At 44.0% G+C, this 19087-nt stretch overlaps 1 protein-coding gene across 1 annotated transcript in view; it reads right to left on the bottom strand.

The window, feature by feature from the left end:
• ATRN (attractin) overlaps positions 1–19087 on the bottom strand; it is a gene marked incomplete at its 5' end in the record, with an annotated part of 169919 nt that overhangs the window by 41754 nt on the left and 109078 nt on the right. Inside the window, one exon of the mRNA XM_051618313.1 lies at positions 9892–9953. Coding sequence (XP_051474273.1) covers positions 9892–9953 — 62 coding nt within the window. The remainder of the gene's footprint in view (positions 1–9891; positions 9954–19087) is intronic.

Here is a 19087-nt window from a genome sequence, read left to right as displayed (position 1 = left end):
TCCTGGAGCCCCTTCAGGCACTGGAAGGTGCTCTAAGGTCTCCCTGGAGCCTTCTCTTCTCCAGGCTGAACACCCCAACTTTCCCAACCTGTCTCCAGAGCAGAGCTGCTCTAGCCCAAGGATCATCTTCCTGGCCCTTCTCTGGACTATCTCCAGGAGCTCCATGTCCTTCTTAGATTGGGGGCTCAGTGACTTGCAAATGTCAGGGATGGACTTACTATTTCTGGTTGATTTGAACATGGCTTCTCCCCATACATACTCATTTACTCCCTTGGAGAAGAAAGCAAGAGTGAAGAACTAAGAGGATCACCTTTATCCCTCTATTAAATCCCCATTCCAAAATGCAACACTGCACAAGACTGTACGTGTTAGAGTCTTTCACAGGTTCCTCTTCCCTGCCTCACTTCTGGCACCACAGCCAAGACTTTCAGAAGAAAAGCACAGAGAGGAATTAACCATTTACTAAAACTCTTTCCAAAACACTCACCACAGCCCCCTGCGTTTCAAAGGAACACCACCAAACATCTTTGTACTGTCACAAGGAGGCAGCAAATACCCACAAAAGCTCTAAAGGCTCTAAGGAAATTATTCCACCCCCTTGCTCTACTTCCCCTTGGCAGGACTCAGGGAGGATTAAGAGGCAGCATCTGCTTGCTGGGCTGAAGTCCATCACCTGCTGGAAGGGCCCTGGGGGTAGAGTGAAGTCAAGGTCTGTCTGCTCGGCCTAAACCACCCTGAATTAAGTTAAAAAAGACCTGTTCCTCACACCAGTAGCTTTAAAGAGGCTCTTTTTCTTCTCTTGGAAAGAAACTGTGTAAATATGGAAGCAGCAGAAAGAAACAGCTGCTTGGAAGAAGAGCCGTGTTGGGAAATGGTTTGGAGTGAAAGCTTAAGGTTGGCAAAGTCCTGGTTGAGCCCTGTGCTCTGCCCTGACATCTCTCTGCCAGCTACAAAGATGCACTCATTTCCAAATGGCTTCAAAAAATAACCTTTGGCTGCAGGACTTGCTTTGCCTTCTCCTTCTGTTTCTTAGTCCTCCAACAATAATAGCCCACCAAGAGCCTCCTTCATCCCTGAAACCCACTGGTCGTTCAAGTCTTCTCTCTACACCTCCTCCCATCTCACACTAGTTTTGGGATCATTGCTCCTCATCTATCTTCTGAAAAGAAGATAAAAGGGACAGAAATGTTCTTGGGTTCGTGACATCCCTCAGCAGTCTGGATGGAGGCCTTCAAATGTCACCTACAGGGGAAGCAGCACATCCAGGAGCTGCACCTAAACCATCAGCTGTTGGATTTCTGTTCTCCTAAGGCCAGGGATGAGCCCAGGGTGAGAGCAGTTCAATTTTCCAAGAGAAAAGGAGGAAACCAGAAAACTCAGATGTGAAACCAGGCTGGAATAAAAAACCAGAATCATCTAGAGGCATCTAACACGCCTGGGGAGTTTTTCATGCCAAGGAAAACTGAACATGACTCCTCATCTGGGTCAGGTTCTACTAAATGCAGGTTTCATTGGCCTACACAAGTTAGAAAAGTTGATGCTTATGCAGCACAAATATTGCAATACCAGGAGAAGCTACATTTACATTTTATGGACAATATTCTACACGATAAATAGCTGAATTAGAGTAATTCTTAATTATTTATTAGAAGATTTAAGCAAAACAAATGAGCAATATGGTTCTAAGTAATCTCCCCTCAACACATTACTTGTCAGTTGATAAGCCCTTAGAGCTTTTTACACCACAGGGTATTCCCACCCTGACACAAAAACCTGAACTGAAACACCCTGGTTAGTTTTATCCTGTATTCTAAGCTCCTTTTCTTAGCAGAGAGGACATTCTCTCCACACCAGGTCTCCTTAAAGCTCTTCAAACAAACATGCTGTCATTTTTAAATGACCAGAAAACTTCCTCAGCACTTTGATATGATGCATTCTCACAGGGAATGAAGAAAATCCATCTGGCATATTAGGGCCCAATCATTACACCACCCTACAATGTTTTTCAACATCTGAATTGCTAGTAAAAAATGACAGTTTTAAAAGCCAAAATATACAGCAGCTTCAATATTAATATGCCTTAACATATATAGGTCACCTAATAATTTCTGAAAGCACTGCAATGATTACTAGAAACAGATCCCAAATTATTTTGATGAATTGGAAGCCATTTAAGTGCTGTTTAGAAGTAAATTTTAATATGCTGGAAAGTTATAGGACACATTTTTTAAGCACTTGACACATTAAACCTCGAAATAATTGGAACAAGTACATAATAAAGCTGAAGGAGTGTGGAGGGTTTGCACAGTTGGCCTTTGCCAAACAACCATCTGCAGCCAACAGATCTGATCTACAGATTAATGACCTAATATTTCAGCTGAAGATGGCACCAAGGTTTAACCAGCCACAACCCACCTCATATGTGGCAGGTGATACCATTTCTCTTTTGTGTCTGTGTTAAAAATCCACTGATTGAATCATAGAACCATAGAGTGCCAGGTTGGCAGGGACCTCAAGGATCACCTGCTCCAACCTTTCTAGGTACTGCTTTAGCTGATATGAGGTGGCTCAGCCCCCTGTCAAGCTGAGACTTCAAACTGTCCAATGTGAGGGACTCTGCCACTTCCCTTGGGAGACTATTCCAATGTGTGACTGTCCTCATGGTGGAAAATTTACCTCTTGTGTCCAATGGGAATCTCCCCAGGAGCAACTTGTGCCCACGACCCCTTGTATTTTCCATGGGACCTTCAAGATCATCCAGTTCCAACTCCCTGCATGGGCAGGGACACCTCCCACCAGCCCAGGTTGCTCCAAGCCCCATCCAACCTGCCCTTCAACACTGCCAGGGATGGGGCAGCCACAGCTTCCCTGGGCAACCTGGGCCAGGGTCTCACCACCCTCACAGCAAAGATCTTCTTCCTAGTATCTCATCTCACTCTCCCCTCTTTCAGCTTAAAACTGTTCCCCCTCATCCCATCCTCCCTGCCCTTGTCCCAAGCCCCTCCCCAGCTTCCCTGGAGCCCCTTCAGGCACTGGAAGGTGCTCTAAGGTCTCCCCACAGCCTTTTCTTCTCCAAGCTGAACACCCCAACTCTCTCAGCCTGCCTTCATAGGAGAGCTACATGGGAACAAGCTTCTCCAAGGGCAGGGACCTCTGATCAGGCTTGTAGCTAAGAACAGGACCAAGGACCAAGCATGGCATTGGCTCTGTAGACTCCTTCCATTCCCAGTTCTCTTCTTCTGTAGTCTCTGCACTAACCTGGTCATCTTGTCAACTCCACTCATAAAAAACACCCAAGTGAATTACAGTCAGTGTCCCATGGAAAGCCACACAGCTCACCCTAAAGTGGACACCCATGTCTGGTAACTGAACTGCTCTTTGGTGTCCATCACCAGCACTGACTAGAAGAGCATCAACACAACTCACGCAGAAACCTCAAATAAGGTGTCAGAGCTATAAACTAAATCCCACTCAAAAAAAGGTTTAAAAACCCAAAGTGCTCCTCTCACACCCCACACCCCTACAATGTCACAGGAGACTTTCAGAGGCCAAAACCACAAATGGGTGCAGATAAGGATGGGACTAATGGGGGAGAGACACGAGACCATTGTGGAGGACGAAGTTAAGAGTGATGAGGACAACAAGGAAAGGAGTAAGTCATGGATGCTGAACTGTTAAACTTCTCCATCTTGCTAGAAATAGTGTGAGGATATTCCCCAGCTCTTTCTTCTCCTCAGGAAACACAAGAAGTGATTAGTCTGTATTCTGGGCACATATTCAGTAAGGCCATTTCTGCTGCAGTGAGAAATTATTTAATAAGCAAAAGAGTAAATAAAATATCTGCAGCACAACTCCAGATTGCAATTATTGCAACGGGCTATTCCCACTTATTGAAAACACTGGGCAAGTTTTTACAGCCAGGAAAAACAATATTCAGCACATTAAACCATCTGCCTGACTGGTGGATGGAGACAGAGCCTGCTCCCACCAAAGTTTTGCTGAGGAACAAGTCCAATTATTTGCACCAAAAGTTTATATTCATACCCAAAAGGATGTGGCACATGAGACCTCACGTGCCACCACGAAAACACAAGACTGGCAACTTTTGTTCCATTGGTGAAGTTCACCCTTTTCTCCTGTAAACACTAAGACTACAAGGGGACTAGAGAGAGTCAGTGTTGGACACCCCTAAAAGGATGTTTAAAGGGCAGATATGAAAGAAGAGACATAAAGCATCCAAGAAATGGGATGAACTGCAGACATGAGGACATGGAACATAAGTGCAGTAGGAGACATAAGAGGCCTATGATCAGTCAATGTCACAAAGCTCAGGGTGAGACTGCAGTATAGACTCTCAGCATGGTTTGGGTTGGAAGGGACCTTGAAAGCTCATCTAGTCCAATCCCCCCACAGTGAGCAGGGACATCTTCAACTAGATCAGATTGCACAGAGGCCCATCCAACCTGACCTGCAATGTTTCCAGGCATCTCCCACCTCTCTGGGCAACGTGGGCCAGGGTTCCACCACCCTCAGTGTAAAAAACTTCTTCCTCACATCGAGTTTAAATCTCCCCTCTTTCAGTTTAAAACCATCACCCCTTGTCCTGTCACTACAGGCCCTGCTTAAAAGTCAGTCCCCATCTTTCTTACAGGCCTCCTTGAGGCACTGGCAGGCCATGATAAGGTCTCCCCAGAGCCTTCTCTCCTCCAGGCTGAACATGATTGTATTTAACAAAACCTCAAAGAACCATGGATTACACCCCCTGACACCCTCCCACCCAGGAATGCCAAACATATTGGCCAGCTGGTCTGGCCAACATGGCTTGTGTTCCATACAGAGGACCAGAGATGCTGGTGAAGTCCTCACCACATCTCCTGACTTCTTTCCTGGAGACAGCAAACCTAATTTATTTGGTTTATAGGGCTTTTATACCCTGCAGGGCACAACAGCTTCTCTGGCAGGACCCTTTGGCTTCACCTTTGTTCACCTCACACTTCTGACCTTCTAGGCAAGTCTGCTGGCCAACACCTCCATCTCCTCCTCCTGAGTTTCCTAGGGCTGCTCCACTAGGAAAAGGCTGCCACCCTCCTAGTTTTGGAGCAAGAGGCCTCCTCCTGACCAGCTTCATGATCCTCCACTTCTTTACAGCCAACTGTGGCACCAGTTAGAATACCAGCCATGCTGCCCACTCTTGTTCTGCTCTCTCTTCTGGTGCTGCCCATCCTGAGTTCATTCAAACTGTTCTTAACACTCCACTTGTAAATCTCTACAGAACTGGCCAATAAAGCAGAGAAGCTCAGAAGAAATACAAATGCACTTTTTTTTTTTAAATAAAAGGAAAAAAAAAGCATAACTGGTGAGCAATATCAGTCCAGAAGGCCAAATATTCAAAATAATAAATATTTTTACATCTTCTGGATGTACACTGGTGAGAAATACATATTACTGATAGGTGTGGTAGCACAGACAGATTTTTTGATAAGACAAGGAAGCACAGATACTGATAAAAATGTTTACTAGAGACTCAAAATAGCTCAAACTATCTGATGAAAGACAACACCAGGATTGGTAAATTAAAGACCTATGCTGTGAAAACCAGAGGAAACAGAAAAAACCCCAACCCAAAACCCAGCCTGCTTGTACTGCATTTAGCTTTGCAAAGGTTAACAATGGTTAGAATATCATTTCTCCTGTGGCTCCAATTATAAGGCAATATTAAAGCCCCTGTAACTTCCCTGTTCCACCCAACCTTTATCCACTGACATTTTCCTAGCTTAAAATAAAATGTTAACCCCTTGTGGTAATGCAGCCACACACCTGACTTGGTGCTGAAGACTGACTGCAGAAGGGGCTCCAAGACTCTAAGAGCACCTCTAAATGTGAGGCCCACCCCCTCTCACCCAAAGGATCCCATCAAGGAAATGGAAATCAAACCCAGCTGTCACATTTTCATAGAATTATAGAATCGTCCTGGTTGGAAAGGACCTTGAAGATCATCAAGTCCAACCATAACCTAAATCCACCAAGCATGACCTGATCTACCTGTTCAGGGCTTAAATCATGTTCCCAAGCACCACATCTACATTTATTTTAAACACTCACAGGGGTGGTGACTCCACCACCTCCCTGGGCAGCCTGTTCCACTGCCCAACCACTTTTTCAGTAAAGAAATTCTTTCTAACATCCAGTCTAAACCTCCCCTGGTGCAACTTCAGGCCACTTCCTTGCATCCTGTCATTATTCCCTTGAGAGAAGAGCTCAACTCCCACCTCCCTACAACCTCCTTTCAAGCAGCTGTAGAGAGCAATGAGGTCACCCCTCAGCCTCCTCTTCTTCAAACTAAACAATCCCAGTTCCCTCAGCCTCTCCTCATAGGACTTGTTCTCCTTCACCAGCTTGGAAGCTCTCCTCTGGACACACTCCTGAACCTCTTCATCCTTCTTGCAGTGAGGGGCCCAGAATTGCACAGAGTACATTTTATCCTGCTCCACAGGGCCTGATGTTGTTTGAATGCATGGCCAGGTTCCTGGCATCTCTGTAACTCCGTGTGCCTCATGGAGGATCTCAGCCAGAGCCTGTGGTACCCCAGAACTGGAGCAGCACTGGGGTTTGGCCATACAGCTTGTACTCCAGTGCCCCTTGGAGGGACTTACTTCAATCATCACAAATGTCAGCAGCAAAACTGAGAATCTAAACCCCCCCATTTCCCTGTCTGGTTGTCCATGCAGCTGAAGGCACAGCTGAAGAGCATGTTTAGGATGGGGCTACAAGCAAGTGGAAATAGTAACTTCCAGAACATGGAAACAGGACTCAACATAATCTGCACAGAACATTTTCCAGAATTTCCCACAGAACCACAAAATGAAGCAAGACCCCTGAACAGGGTAAGACAAAATAATTCTAAACACTCATTTTCCAGAGCAGAGTGCCTTTTTGTGTCCATTACACTCAAAGAATTGAGATGTATTTAAATTAGAACCACAGATGGTTTGGGTGGGAAGGGACCTGAAAGATCAGTTAGTCCCAAAGCCCCCTGCATGGGCAGGGACACCTCCCACCAGCCCAGGCTGCTCCAAGCCCCATCCAACCTGCCCTTCAACACTGCCAGGGATGGGGCAGCCACAGCTTCCCTGGGCAGCCTGGGCCAGGGTCTCACCACCCTCATACTAAATAATTTATTCCTAATATCTCATCTAAGTCTCCCTTCTTTCCAGTTTAAACCACCCCTCCTCATCCTACCCCTTCATGCCCTTGTCCCAAGCCCCTCCCCAGCTTTCCTGGAGCCCCTTCAGGCACTGGAAGGTGCTCTAAGGTCTCCCTGGAGCCTTCTCTTCTCCAGGCTGAACACCCCAACTCTCCCAGCCTGTCTCCACAGCAGAGCTGCTCCAGCCCAGTTTTTGACTTAGAAGTGGCCTGTACCTCAAAGGTACTTTTACCAACTGTCTTTAGGCTTTGCAGGAAGCATTTTCATCACCTCTACTTAGTGTGCAAACTCCCAGCCAACTCTATTTCATTAGCAGCACAGGGGGCTATCAGATATTGCTTACTGATGGTCTAACCTGGCTTCAACTGGAATTATGAAATGTACCCTCGAGCTTTAAAATGCAAGTGTTTGAATAGTTTTCCCTACAAACAGCAGAGATGAAGAATCATGCTGCTCTAAAACACTGGTAATTTAGAGAGTTATAGTGACTGTAAATAAAATACTAGGAGAGGAACCAAGCAGCAGTTAAAGAATCGAAGCATTTTTAATGCTTTACAAATGTTTCTTTGGAAAACACCAATAAACTGTCTTCTCCCAGATTTTTCCCAAATTTCTTCTTTTCTGCCCCTACTCTGCTCTTGTGAGACCCCCCCTGGAGTTTTGTGTCCAGTTCCAGAGCCCCCAACATAAGAAGGACATGGAGCTCCTGGAGAGAGTCCAGAGGAGGCCACAAAGATGCTCAGAGGGCTGGAGCAGCTCTGCTCTGGAGACAGGTTGGGAGAGTTGGGGTGTTCAGCCTGGAGAAGAGAAGGCTCCAGGGAGACCTTAGAGCACCTTCCAGTGCCTGAAGGGGCTCCAGGAAAGATGGGGAGGGGCTTGGGACAAGGGCAGGGAGGATGGGATGAGGGGGAAGGGTTTCTAGCTGGAAGAGGGGAGCTGGAGGTGAGATGTGAGGGAGAAATTCTTTGCTGTGAGGGAGGTGAGACCCTGGCCCAGGTTGCCCAGGGAAGCTGTGGCTGCCCCATCCCTGGCAGTGTTGAAGGGCAGGTTGGATGGGGCTTGGAGCAACCTGGGCTGGTGGGAGGTGTCCCTGCCCATGCAGGGGGGTTGGATCTAGATGATCATGAAGGTCCCTTCCAACCCAAACCGTTCCATGATTCTATGAAATACACACATTCTCATTCTGCTGGCACACTAGGATGTTAAACATCACTGTGCCACTTCTCCTCAAGGAGATCCATGTGATGGCACAGAGGGAGGGAAAAATCACTCCTGTTTATCTTCCAGCTGCCTAACTTTTGGAGACGTATTTTCAGCTGCACGTGCCCATTGAGATGTTTAATGTACACATTTTCTGCACCAAACTGGGATTTTCTCCCACAAATGGAATTGGAGTAAACACTCCTAGTGCAGAGTTTCCAACTCTGATGTGCAGGTGGCTCTGGGTCTGTAAAGAACTGATGGATACTTAAAGTGTGGACTGATCTTATGGCACTGAAAAGGAACCAAGTGCTTCCCTGTTTGTTCTCCTTATAAATAATTATCCTGCCAGAAAGATTTTGACTGTGATGGACTCAGCAGAGCAGGAGTAAACACTCCATGTTTGAATAGAAGCAAAGTGGTGGTTCAAACCTGTTTACCTGGGGTTGCACTAAAACACCCCATGCTGTACAACCTACCAACAACAACAAAATTAATGGATCTATAAACCACTTACCTGAAGGAGCCATCTGCAGCTCCTTGCTTTAATTAAATTTAGCATGGAATCTAAAGCAGGATAATATTCCCACTGCTCATTTTGAAATGGACATAATATTGCCTGCTTTGAAAGAGGTTGTGAGATCTGGAGTACTACTGACTCCATGATCCCTCCTGAGGGACTTCTCCTTATTGATCAAATATGGATTTCTATGCATGGAGTGTGGACAGTTTCTAAAAGAGGTTTTGAAATTGAAATTGAAAGAGATGGCCTGGTATGCTCCAGGAGACATGTAACCTCTGTGTTAGGGCTTTATCTTTTTGGAGGCTGGAAGAGGAAACAAGCACTGAAATTCCTTCTGTTGGTTCCAACTCCCAGGGAAAATCATCAGTTTGCTTCACACTAAGAAATTAAACTTCACCAAGGAGTTCAGGAATGATTGATAGAAGGGTATTTGGCTTCAGTTGTGGTGAAATATGTGCTTCTATTTAACTTCTCATACTTTTAGAGTTAATTTTAAAATCAAAAGGAGCTACCTAAAGAGTCTGAAATTAGTCCATGCTTTAACCCTTTACAAAATCCCTTCTTTAATTTCTGATTTGTGTCTGGTGATGTGTCAATCTCTGCAGTTTCTCTAAGTCAGACATTATGTGTTTGATGTGGTAACTCAAAAGATGTCTTCTACACCATTTTTAAAATAACTCCTCCATCTCAAAAAGCCTTCCCCACCCCAGCCTCCCTTCCCCTGCATGCACAGGACAAGATACATATGCAAAGATGGGCAGACCATTTTCTTAACTTATTTCCTTATTCAATATTTTAAACATAGTAGGGATTTCCATTCTTTAAGCTGTGATGTAAGCAGGATGTTGAATTAAAAAAAAACCCCAAACAACAACACAACAAAACCCCAAACACTATCCTGAAAAACAAAACCTCAAGACCTTTTGCAAAGAAGAAACATTTAGCTGTCTTAAATGAAAAGTACCTGAAAAATGTCACAAAGAACTGTACCAGGTCCATAAAGTTGCTGTGTTGTGAGAATGCAATCTGCAAAAGAAAACACAAATGCTTTCTATTACTTCCTGAAAAGAAGATTTATATTAAAGATGCATTGTTGCTGGGATAAAAAAAAATACATTGAAATAGGTCTCTACTTCAGTCAGTTAACATTTCTGAACACTGAAATATTCTGAGGGAAAACAAACTAACTTCACATGATTTTGAAACCAAATATCCAAAAAAATGAACCTAAACAAGTAACACCTCTCTCTTCCAGCAGTGTTCAAGGAATACTCTTCAGTGCACATGGAAAAAAAACTAAACACAAAGCACTAGTTCAAAAAATTACAAGTTTCAAAGAGCTAAAGTAGAGCAGTTTTAATGATCATACACACAACAACCCAAAGTTCATCAGTAGAGTGTCAGGTTGGAAGGGACCACCAGGATCATCTGGTCTAAACTTTTTAGGTAATATTATAGTGTATATATATATATATATATACACACAGACACACTATAGGGTTTTTAAAATATATATAGTATATATATATAGTATATATATAGTGTGTATGTATATATACACACAGTATATATATATATATAGTTTAAACAGTTCAAAAATGCATCCTCCTATTCAAACAACATTCTTACATCAAAATCTCCTCAAATAAGCAATTTACACGAAGAGCAGCAAAGAGGTATGAGATACAGAAGACAATAGATGCTGGAAAACCAGCTATGACATTCATCTTAACTCACTCCCCTGCAATCCATCCACGTTGCAAAGAGAAGTGAAAGACAAGTAAATGGTTTGGACCAAAACCAGAAGGAAGAAGGGAACAGGAACTTGGGAGGCAAAAGGAAAGATTAGGGAGGCTGGTTAAAAATAACCAAGCAGAGGGGAGGGAAGCCCACAGAAAAGCAACTCTGGCAATATTAGGAATCAGAAGTTCTTTCCAGGTACCTCCTGTTTCCTCTGACTACCAACCTCAGCACCACAGCAAGGAATTAACTCTTTCATGAAGTAATTGCATTTCTTTCACAACTCAACTGAAATCTGCACTTCTCTGCCCCAAAAGCCTGTCATGGGTATTAAATTCACTTAGGGCATCATTATTTGTTGGGTTTTTTTTCCTTCATAAATGACATGTGATGGTATCATTAGTATAAACACCCACTTCTCCTCCCAGCAATAGCCACATTCCAAAAGTAATGAACAGATGCAAAGTGAGCCATTGCTTGGGTTTCTGTTGCTCAAAAACACCTTCTACTATCAGATTTGCTTCAACTACCCATCGTAACTTGGTATGGAAGCTGCCCAAAATGATCTTCTGATAAATACATTGAAATGTTCTTAAGCTGAGAGCCCCCTCAGGGTGCACAAGTTCTGTTTTGCTGGAAAGCCAACTCGAAACCTGCAGACCAGATGCTCATGACCTCAAGATTACTGCCTACAAAAGACAAGAAAGCACACAGTTTCTTGCTGATTCTTTTGCCTTCTAAAGTGCTTCCCAATTCTTTTCTGCTGAGAAAAGGAGAGGGAGCACTTTTTATTTAAAAACTCAGTGCATGGTAACAGAGGTGGCTTTATATTCACCTAATTATTCTGGCAGTGCTTTAAGGCAAAGATTTTTCTTACCATAAATATCACATCCCAAAAATGCCACCAGGTAATAAGTACACCCAGGATATTGAAACCTGGTCTGAGAGTAACTATGATGCTGACAGGCTGCAAAAGATGCATTTCTAAACAATGACCTTATTATGTATCAACAGTTTACATTTAAAAATCCTTTTGCAGAAAAAGAAAATTAAAAGCAGGATCATTAGGACCAGATTCTGTGATGGAAACCAAAGCTTGCTCCAATTAGAAGAAACAAGTACCTGCTAATTTGACAAGAGGACAGACTCTATGGCAGATTAATGAGACTGTGAACTTATCACTAAACTGCTACCAGCAAAGGGCTCCTCATTGGTTGGTAATACAAGTGTAGGAAAGGAACAAAACAGAGAAGGAAAATTTGGGTTTGTGTCACACAAAGGCACTATAAATGCTTTAGAACTGGTGCTGGTTCTTCCTACTCATTGGAGCTCTTCTCCTGCAAAGACCAACCAAGGATCTGTACCTCATACACGGATTAAACAAACCAACAAGGTTGGCTTCTGCAGTTTATTTCTCACAAGCTGAAAACACTTTATGCTATTAAACCTGACCAATCTGTGTCACAGGCAATTTAGTATCATAATTGTTAATGGTTTGCTTACTTAGAGCTTAATTTCCTCTAACATAATCTGTTCCTAGGACTTAATTAATTCAGTTGCATACAAAGTTTGGTTAGAAATAGCTGTTAAGAGGAGCCTGTTCATTCTGCATATAAGGAAAATATGGCACCAACTTCTTAGCAGTATGGATTTTTAATTAAGTTGAAATGACAGTAGAAGATTAATTCATCCATTCTCAAAAACCTCATTTTGCACCCAAGGAATCAGCAGAGTAACTGCAGGAAAACACTGTTTATCTCCTGGTAGGGACTGGGAAAGCTTCCCCCCCAAAACTACCGAGCAGAATTTCAGCTCAGCTACAAAAATTGCCATTTCCATAACATGTGTGTCCTTCAAAGATGTTTCAGGCTATGTTTGCAGGAATAATGCACCATCCCTAAACAGACAAGATCAAAACAGATCAGAAAATTATTTCCATTAATTCCAGAGAGTATGATAAAGCTGATGTTTTTCTAACCTGAAAAGGTAGCTGAAAAAGCACAGCATCTTATCACCCTTTTTCTAATGCCACATGATTTGAAGCATCAAAATAATCTGGCTGCTTCTCAGTTGAATAAAAATAGCTGGCTATGTGGACTGATAAAAATGTGTAATTCAATATAATTATTAATAGCTTTCTTTGTCATTTGATTAGCATACAATACTAAGCCAAAAAGGAAACTTGCCTACCTCTAACTACCCAACGACACCTAAAAAGTACCACAGTTTTGCAATCATTACACACACATTTCAAAGGAATTAATGGCAAAGCACTTGGCCCCAAAATATTTTGTGTAAAGGAAAAGTAAACTGAACCCAACTGACATTTCAGTAACAGTTGGTATCTCAAACCCAAAATACTTCTGGAGTTTAACGACAGCCTGTGAGTGAAATCAATCCTGACAAACAAATTGGGATGATTGCATGCCAGGAATTGGTTTGCATTAGCACCCCAGTTTGTGTTCCAAAAGAAAAGAAACTTGAGAATCATTTCAAGAGAACAATTTTGTGCAAAAACGGGCCCAGCTGATGCTTTGCCAACTTCTTTTGAAACAAGTTCACCCAAAGCCTGGAAGTGCAACCTTATCTGGATCCATTCTACTGATGTGCAGGTTCTTTGAATTTATTAAAACATACTTCAATTTCACATACTGTTCAGAAAAATCAGTATCACCAAACCAAGAAGGAGGAATTGTGTAGAAGTGTGTTTTTGTCATTAAATATAGCAAAGTAATTCTTGTGAGCCAATGCCAGGGGGGGCATTTTGTTTAGACTTATGAGGGGAAGAAGAACCATTTCCGACAGTAATAAATAGATTTACAGATAAATCATCACAGCATAACCCTTTCCACCTGCACTGGAAGTTTTTGCTTTAGACAAATGAAGCCAAACTCTTAGCTACACTAGGGATGGGGCAAATCTCTCTCTAGACCCAAATCATCCCTTATTTTGTCCAGAACTCATTCAGACTAGGAGTACTAACTGAAGAACTGCTACTGTACTGAAGGACACTTCCAGTATGACAACTTTGTGGCATAATTTGGGGCATTTGGGTTATGTAATGCTTGTGAAAACACAAATTAAAAGGGAAAATATTGTTTCTGTAGCTCACTTTCTCTCCTAGCAATTCAGGATTATTTACATGCTGTATTTTTGCCTCTCTCGTATAAAGTGACTCAATTGCCATCAGTGCTGCCCTGCTTTTCAACCCTACCTCATACTAGGGCTGAGACAAGAGGAAATTGGAAATGATAATATGAACAGGACACAGTCCTAGAACAGAATTGGAAAGGAGAGAAAAAATAAAGCCTCTTTAACTTCTGAAAGCAGAGAAGTGCAACAGAGAAGGCTCAGCCTGAAGTGGGTGACTGGAGTTTGGTGCTTGCTGTGAATTCAGAAGGTATCAAAAGGGTCCCTCCTGCAAGATCCATTAACCTCACCTGGCAGGTGGGAGAATGCTACAGCACTCACAGTTTGAAAGTCCACAGGACCAGAAAGGCACTGAGACCCACAGAAATTCAGATACCTCAGGCTGCTCTGTTTTTTATTTCAATACAGTCCAAGGTTAAGGGACAAAAAAGCCACGTGCCAGGCTGGGAGCTCCAAGGGCTTTAGGTAAAGCCAACAGCCAAACAAGCTGCAGATGACATTTGTGTGCATCTTCCTCTATTCCTTCCTCAGTGCCTCCACTTTCTCTTTTTCATAGTTAGGGCAAGGATTCCATCTGACCTTGGAAAATACAGCTGACAACAACAGGATGTCGTGGCCTGAATGCTGAGTGCCTGTGCTCCTGTCCAAGGACCAGCTGAAATACAAATGGTTTCTAAGCATTCTTGAGTGACATCAAAACATCCATTTTGTCCTCTAGGATAGTTCTGGGGGGAAAGACAACTCCTCTGCTCAAGAAAAACATCATTCCTGGTTGTAGTTCACTTTTAAACACAAATGATAGAATCCCAGACTGGTTTGGGTTGGAAGGGACCTTCAAGGTCTTCTAGTTCCAACCCCCCTGTATGGGGGGTGCAGGGACACCTCCCACCAGCCCAGGTTGCTCCAAGCCCCATCCAACCTGCCCTTCAACACTGCCAGGGATGGGGCAGCCACAGCTTCCCTGGGCAACCTGGGCCAGGGTCTCACCACCCTCACAGCCAAGAATTTCTTCCTGATGTCTCATCTAGATCTTCCCTCTTCCTGCTTAGAACTATTACCCCTTATATTGTCACTACAAGTCACAGATTAGGACTTAGCCCATTACCCAGCAAGAGGGACCAGTGTATCTGCAGCTGTATGATGAACCAGATGACACAACCCACTGACATCTGAGCTTTGCTGAGCTTCCAGGTGGATCCCCACCCCAGCCACAGCACCATGGAGCCAGCAGGACATTCCCTTTCTGAGGCACCATGGAGCTATTTGAAATGAACAGCAAAACTACATCCCAAATTCTGAGGTTAAGAGGAAAACTTAAGCTGACTTGATCCCTGTAAATCTTCAAAAGCTGCAAAAACAACCTGCTCCACAGGGAAAGATATTCTAGATGGAAAAGTTAAACCGCAAGCTTGGGAGAAGACAGGGTCTTACAGCAATTAACTGTAACTTGAAAAACTGACACACAACAATTTAAAGTGGAGCACGGTTTGGAGGTGGGAGATGCCAGAGAGTTTGTAACACACCTGATGGCATAGGTGTGGACATCAGGAGGAGAAGTGGTGATGCTCAGTTAAAAGCCAACAACTTGGGAGCAGGGAACAACCATCCACGGCTCTAACATCAGCTGATCTGACAGCTAAAGGTCCAGGAGAGGTAGATCACAAAGAAGTAGAGAAGTCCCAGATATAAACACAGATGGATCTATTCCTCCTTGTATTAAAATAACTACTCCTTGATCATCAGAAGCTCAAAATGGTGGAGTCACCATCCCTGGGTGTGTTGAAGGGTGGTTTGGATGTGGTGTTGGTGGATGTGGTTTAGGGGAGAACTTTGTAGAGCAGGGATGATGGTTGGACTGGGTGATCCCCCAAGGGGCTTTTCCAGCCTGAATAGTTCTATGATTCTATGAAAAACTAATTCAAAACCAAGCACACTCCACAGACTGCTCCTTCTGTTTGGTAGAATAAAAACTTCTGGCCAAGTTGGTGTAGCTGAAGAAGTTCACATGCTCAGATTTACATCTTACAGCAAGCAACAATAAAACCTCCACTAAAATTTGATTTTCACACCTACTACTACTAGCCACGTTACTCCTGTGTGAAGAACCAATGAAAGATAAATTACTGACTCCTCACTTGCTGCAACACTAACTAAGCCATTGAGCTTTATGGCACAAACATTTGAGACTGTGCAAATATAAAAATGAGTTCACTTGTGAACTGAAACCAGGATGGAAACAGATTTATATTCCAATCCTGTGCAGCCCCACTGCAGCAGTCACAAATTGTCACTTCTCAGCTAATTGGCTGCAGTCAGCAGTTGGTTCAGGGATGCCAATTATATTTGCTTTGTCTCCCCGTGGCAGCTCTCAGAGCGCTGTGCAGAGCAAGCCTGGACAGAGGTGCCTCTAAATTAAAAGTAGTGCTTAAGATTTGGTCCCCTATTTCTTGGCCTCAGAAGAATTACCACACCAATCTGACAAACAGGAAGTCTTAGTTCAATAAACAGCCGGGTGGTGAATAGTGATGCCCATCCAAAAGTGAAGTGCACCAGCAAACAATGTTCTGGGAAGTCCCATGATTGGAACAGCAATCTCAGATGAGACCAACTCATTTCAGTCACATCTGACCAAGTGCCAGGGCCAGAAAAACCTCAGTTCTTCTGAATGTCAGGCAGAAACCTTAAACCTAAAGACCATCACAGAATCATAGAATCCCAGACTGGTTTGGGTTGGAAGGGACCTTCAAGATCATCCAGTTCCAACCCCCCTGCATGGGCAGGGACACCTCCCACCAGCCCAGGCTGCTCCAAGCCCCATCCAACCTGCCCTTCAACACTGCCAGGGCAATCCATGACACAGAAAGAATAAAAAGGGTTATAAGCTGCAGCTGAGAATAACATTTTGGTTAAAGAATGAGTTTTCTTGCCACTGTATGAGTTTTTTAAGAGAAAAACACTGCTGAATTCCTTATTTTAAATGGATTTGGATTTATATGTGACTGTGACAATTATTCTGGAGACGAGGCAGTTTTGAGCTACTTTGAAAAAAACCTGTTGTGCTGGGTCAGTGTTTTGGTAGGGGAGGGACCAGAGGGGCAGCTCCTGTGAGAAGCTGCTGGAAGCTCTCCTGGCTCCAAAACCAGCCCTGCCCCTGGCCAAGACCTGGCCCACCAACGACAGCAGGAAGGCCTTTGGGAATATGCCCTTCAAGAAGGGGAAAATGAAAGTGCTTGCAAGATCTGCAGGGCAGAGGGGAGGGGGAAGAGAGAGTGATACCAAGGTCGGTGAGGAAGGAGGTGAGGAGAGATGTGAGATGCCAGGCTGTCCCCTGCAGCCCATGGAGGAATGTGGTGGAGCAGCCCATGAAGGACCATGGTGGAGCCAAAGTGGACCTGAAGCACATGAAGGACCATGGTGGAGGAGATATGGACCTGCAGTTGTGAAGGACCACAGTGGGGCAGATGTGGAGCTGCTACTATGGAGGACCCTATGCCAGGGGAGGTGGCTGTTCCTGAAGCAGCCCATGATTCTGTGGTCAGCCTGCTCTGGAGAAGTTTTCTCCTGAGGGACTGCAACTCATGGGAGGGACTCATGTCAGAAGGGTTCATGAAGGACTCTCTCCCATGGGAAAGACCCCGCATTGGAGCAGAAGAAGGCTGTGAGGAGTCCTACCCCTGATGAGGATGGGGCAGCAGAAAATGACCCATGACTGACTGCAAACCCTGCTCCCTCTGCTGCTGGGGGGAGGAGGGAGAGAAATCAGGAATGAAGTAATTTGGGCCCAGGAAGAAGTGAAGGGTGGGGAGAGAGTATTTAAAAGCTGGTTTTGTTCTCTTTGTCCTGCTGTGATTTGATTGGTGATAAATTAAAGCGATTTTTTTCCCCAAGTCGAGTCTGTTTTGCCTGTGACCCTAAGTAATGAGTGAAACCTCCCTGTCCTTGTCTCAACCCACCAGCTTCTAGTTGGATTTTCTCCTCCCCATCCCCTGGGAGGAGGGAGCGAGTGGGTGCCTGGCTCTTCGTTGCTGGCTGGGCCTCAAGCACAACAACTGCTCCAAATAAAAACTGCAAAACAAGAGACAGAAACACTCCACCCTGCCCAGATCCAAGTCTTCAAGCACCTCCCCTCCAGCACCAGACGCTGCCTCGTGGATGAGCTTGGGAAGGATCCCGTTGGTTGGCTGCCCGCCGAGCACAGCTCTGGCACCATCTGTCTGCAGGAGAACTTGCATTCCTCAACCTACCAACCACTTAGGGAGAGCTTCAGCATGGAAAGAAACGTAAAACTTAAGCAGTTCAAATGCTCTCAGACCCCGAAAGTCCAGCAAAAAGTTGAGGTTTGGAGTCTACAGCTACTTGTGTGCCAAAAGCTTCCAAGGAATACAAGTTGTTCTCCTGAAGAGCCTGCAGTGTGAGTACAAGAGGGAATAAAGAATAGAAAGACAAGTAAAGCAGCTAAATACATTTTAGCAATTTGGGGTTTTTTAGGCTGCAAAACAGCTGAGAGATGGAAATGGGCAAAACCTCAAGTCTTGCATCATTTCTGAGCAGACAAAACCCTGCAGGACAGAGCTTGGTGCTGCAGTGGTGCCAGTGAAGAAAAATCTCTGCCTCCCCCCTCTCTGAGGAAGTCATGGTATCTAAGGATCATGTGGGATGAGAGATTTAAAATGTTTCTCAATCTATATCAAAAAAGGTTTGCAATTCACCTACTGTAAAAACTGCCACAGAAATCCTAAGGATTTTGCATCCTTAATAAATGGAATAGTAAAAGATATACCTATATATTATGTGTAGAAACTATGTCTACAGTTCAAAGCAAAATAAGTATAGATTTCTATAAATAACCAAATCAAAATACCTTTTAGTGACAACATTTCTCACATCATTACACAATAATGAAGCCACAGGCTGTTTCAAACCTGCTTATTATGTCAAGTGGCAGTAATAAAAAAACCCACACAAGTTTACTTTCAACAAACTACCTATTTGCAGGGACAAAAAAAAGGAGACAGAATACCTAAAAACTCATGCAATAATTGAATGTTCAACCCATTTGAGGATTTTTTTAAACTATGCACTGGTGGAGTTATGAAATGAAATGCTGGGAACTTTAACAAAAGCATTTTTCTCCACTGCACATGCAGGAGCAGGAGGGCTGGCAGCCTGATGTGTGTTTCCAACATAAAACCAGAAGAAAAATATCAGGTGCTTTGGAAGGAAACTTGATGCTGTGGAGCACAGAAGACACGAGCTGATGGAAGGGCTGA

Source organism: Apus apus, chromosome 4 (assembly GCF_020740795.1).
Source record: "Apus apus isolate bApuApu2 chromosome 4, bApuApu2.pri.cur, whole genome shotgun sequence".
NCBI lineage: Eukaryota > Metazoa > Chordata > Aves > Apodiformes > Apodidae > Apus > Apus apus.
The sequence above is the reverse complement of the archived record's forward strand: the minus strand, read 5'-3'. Positions and strand labels throughout refer to the sequence as shown.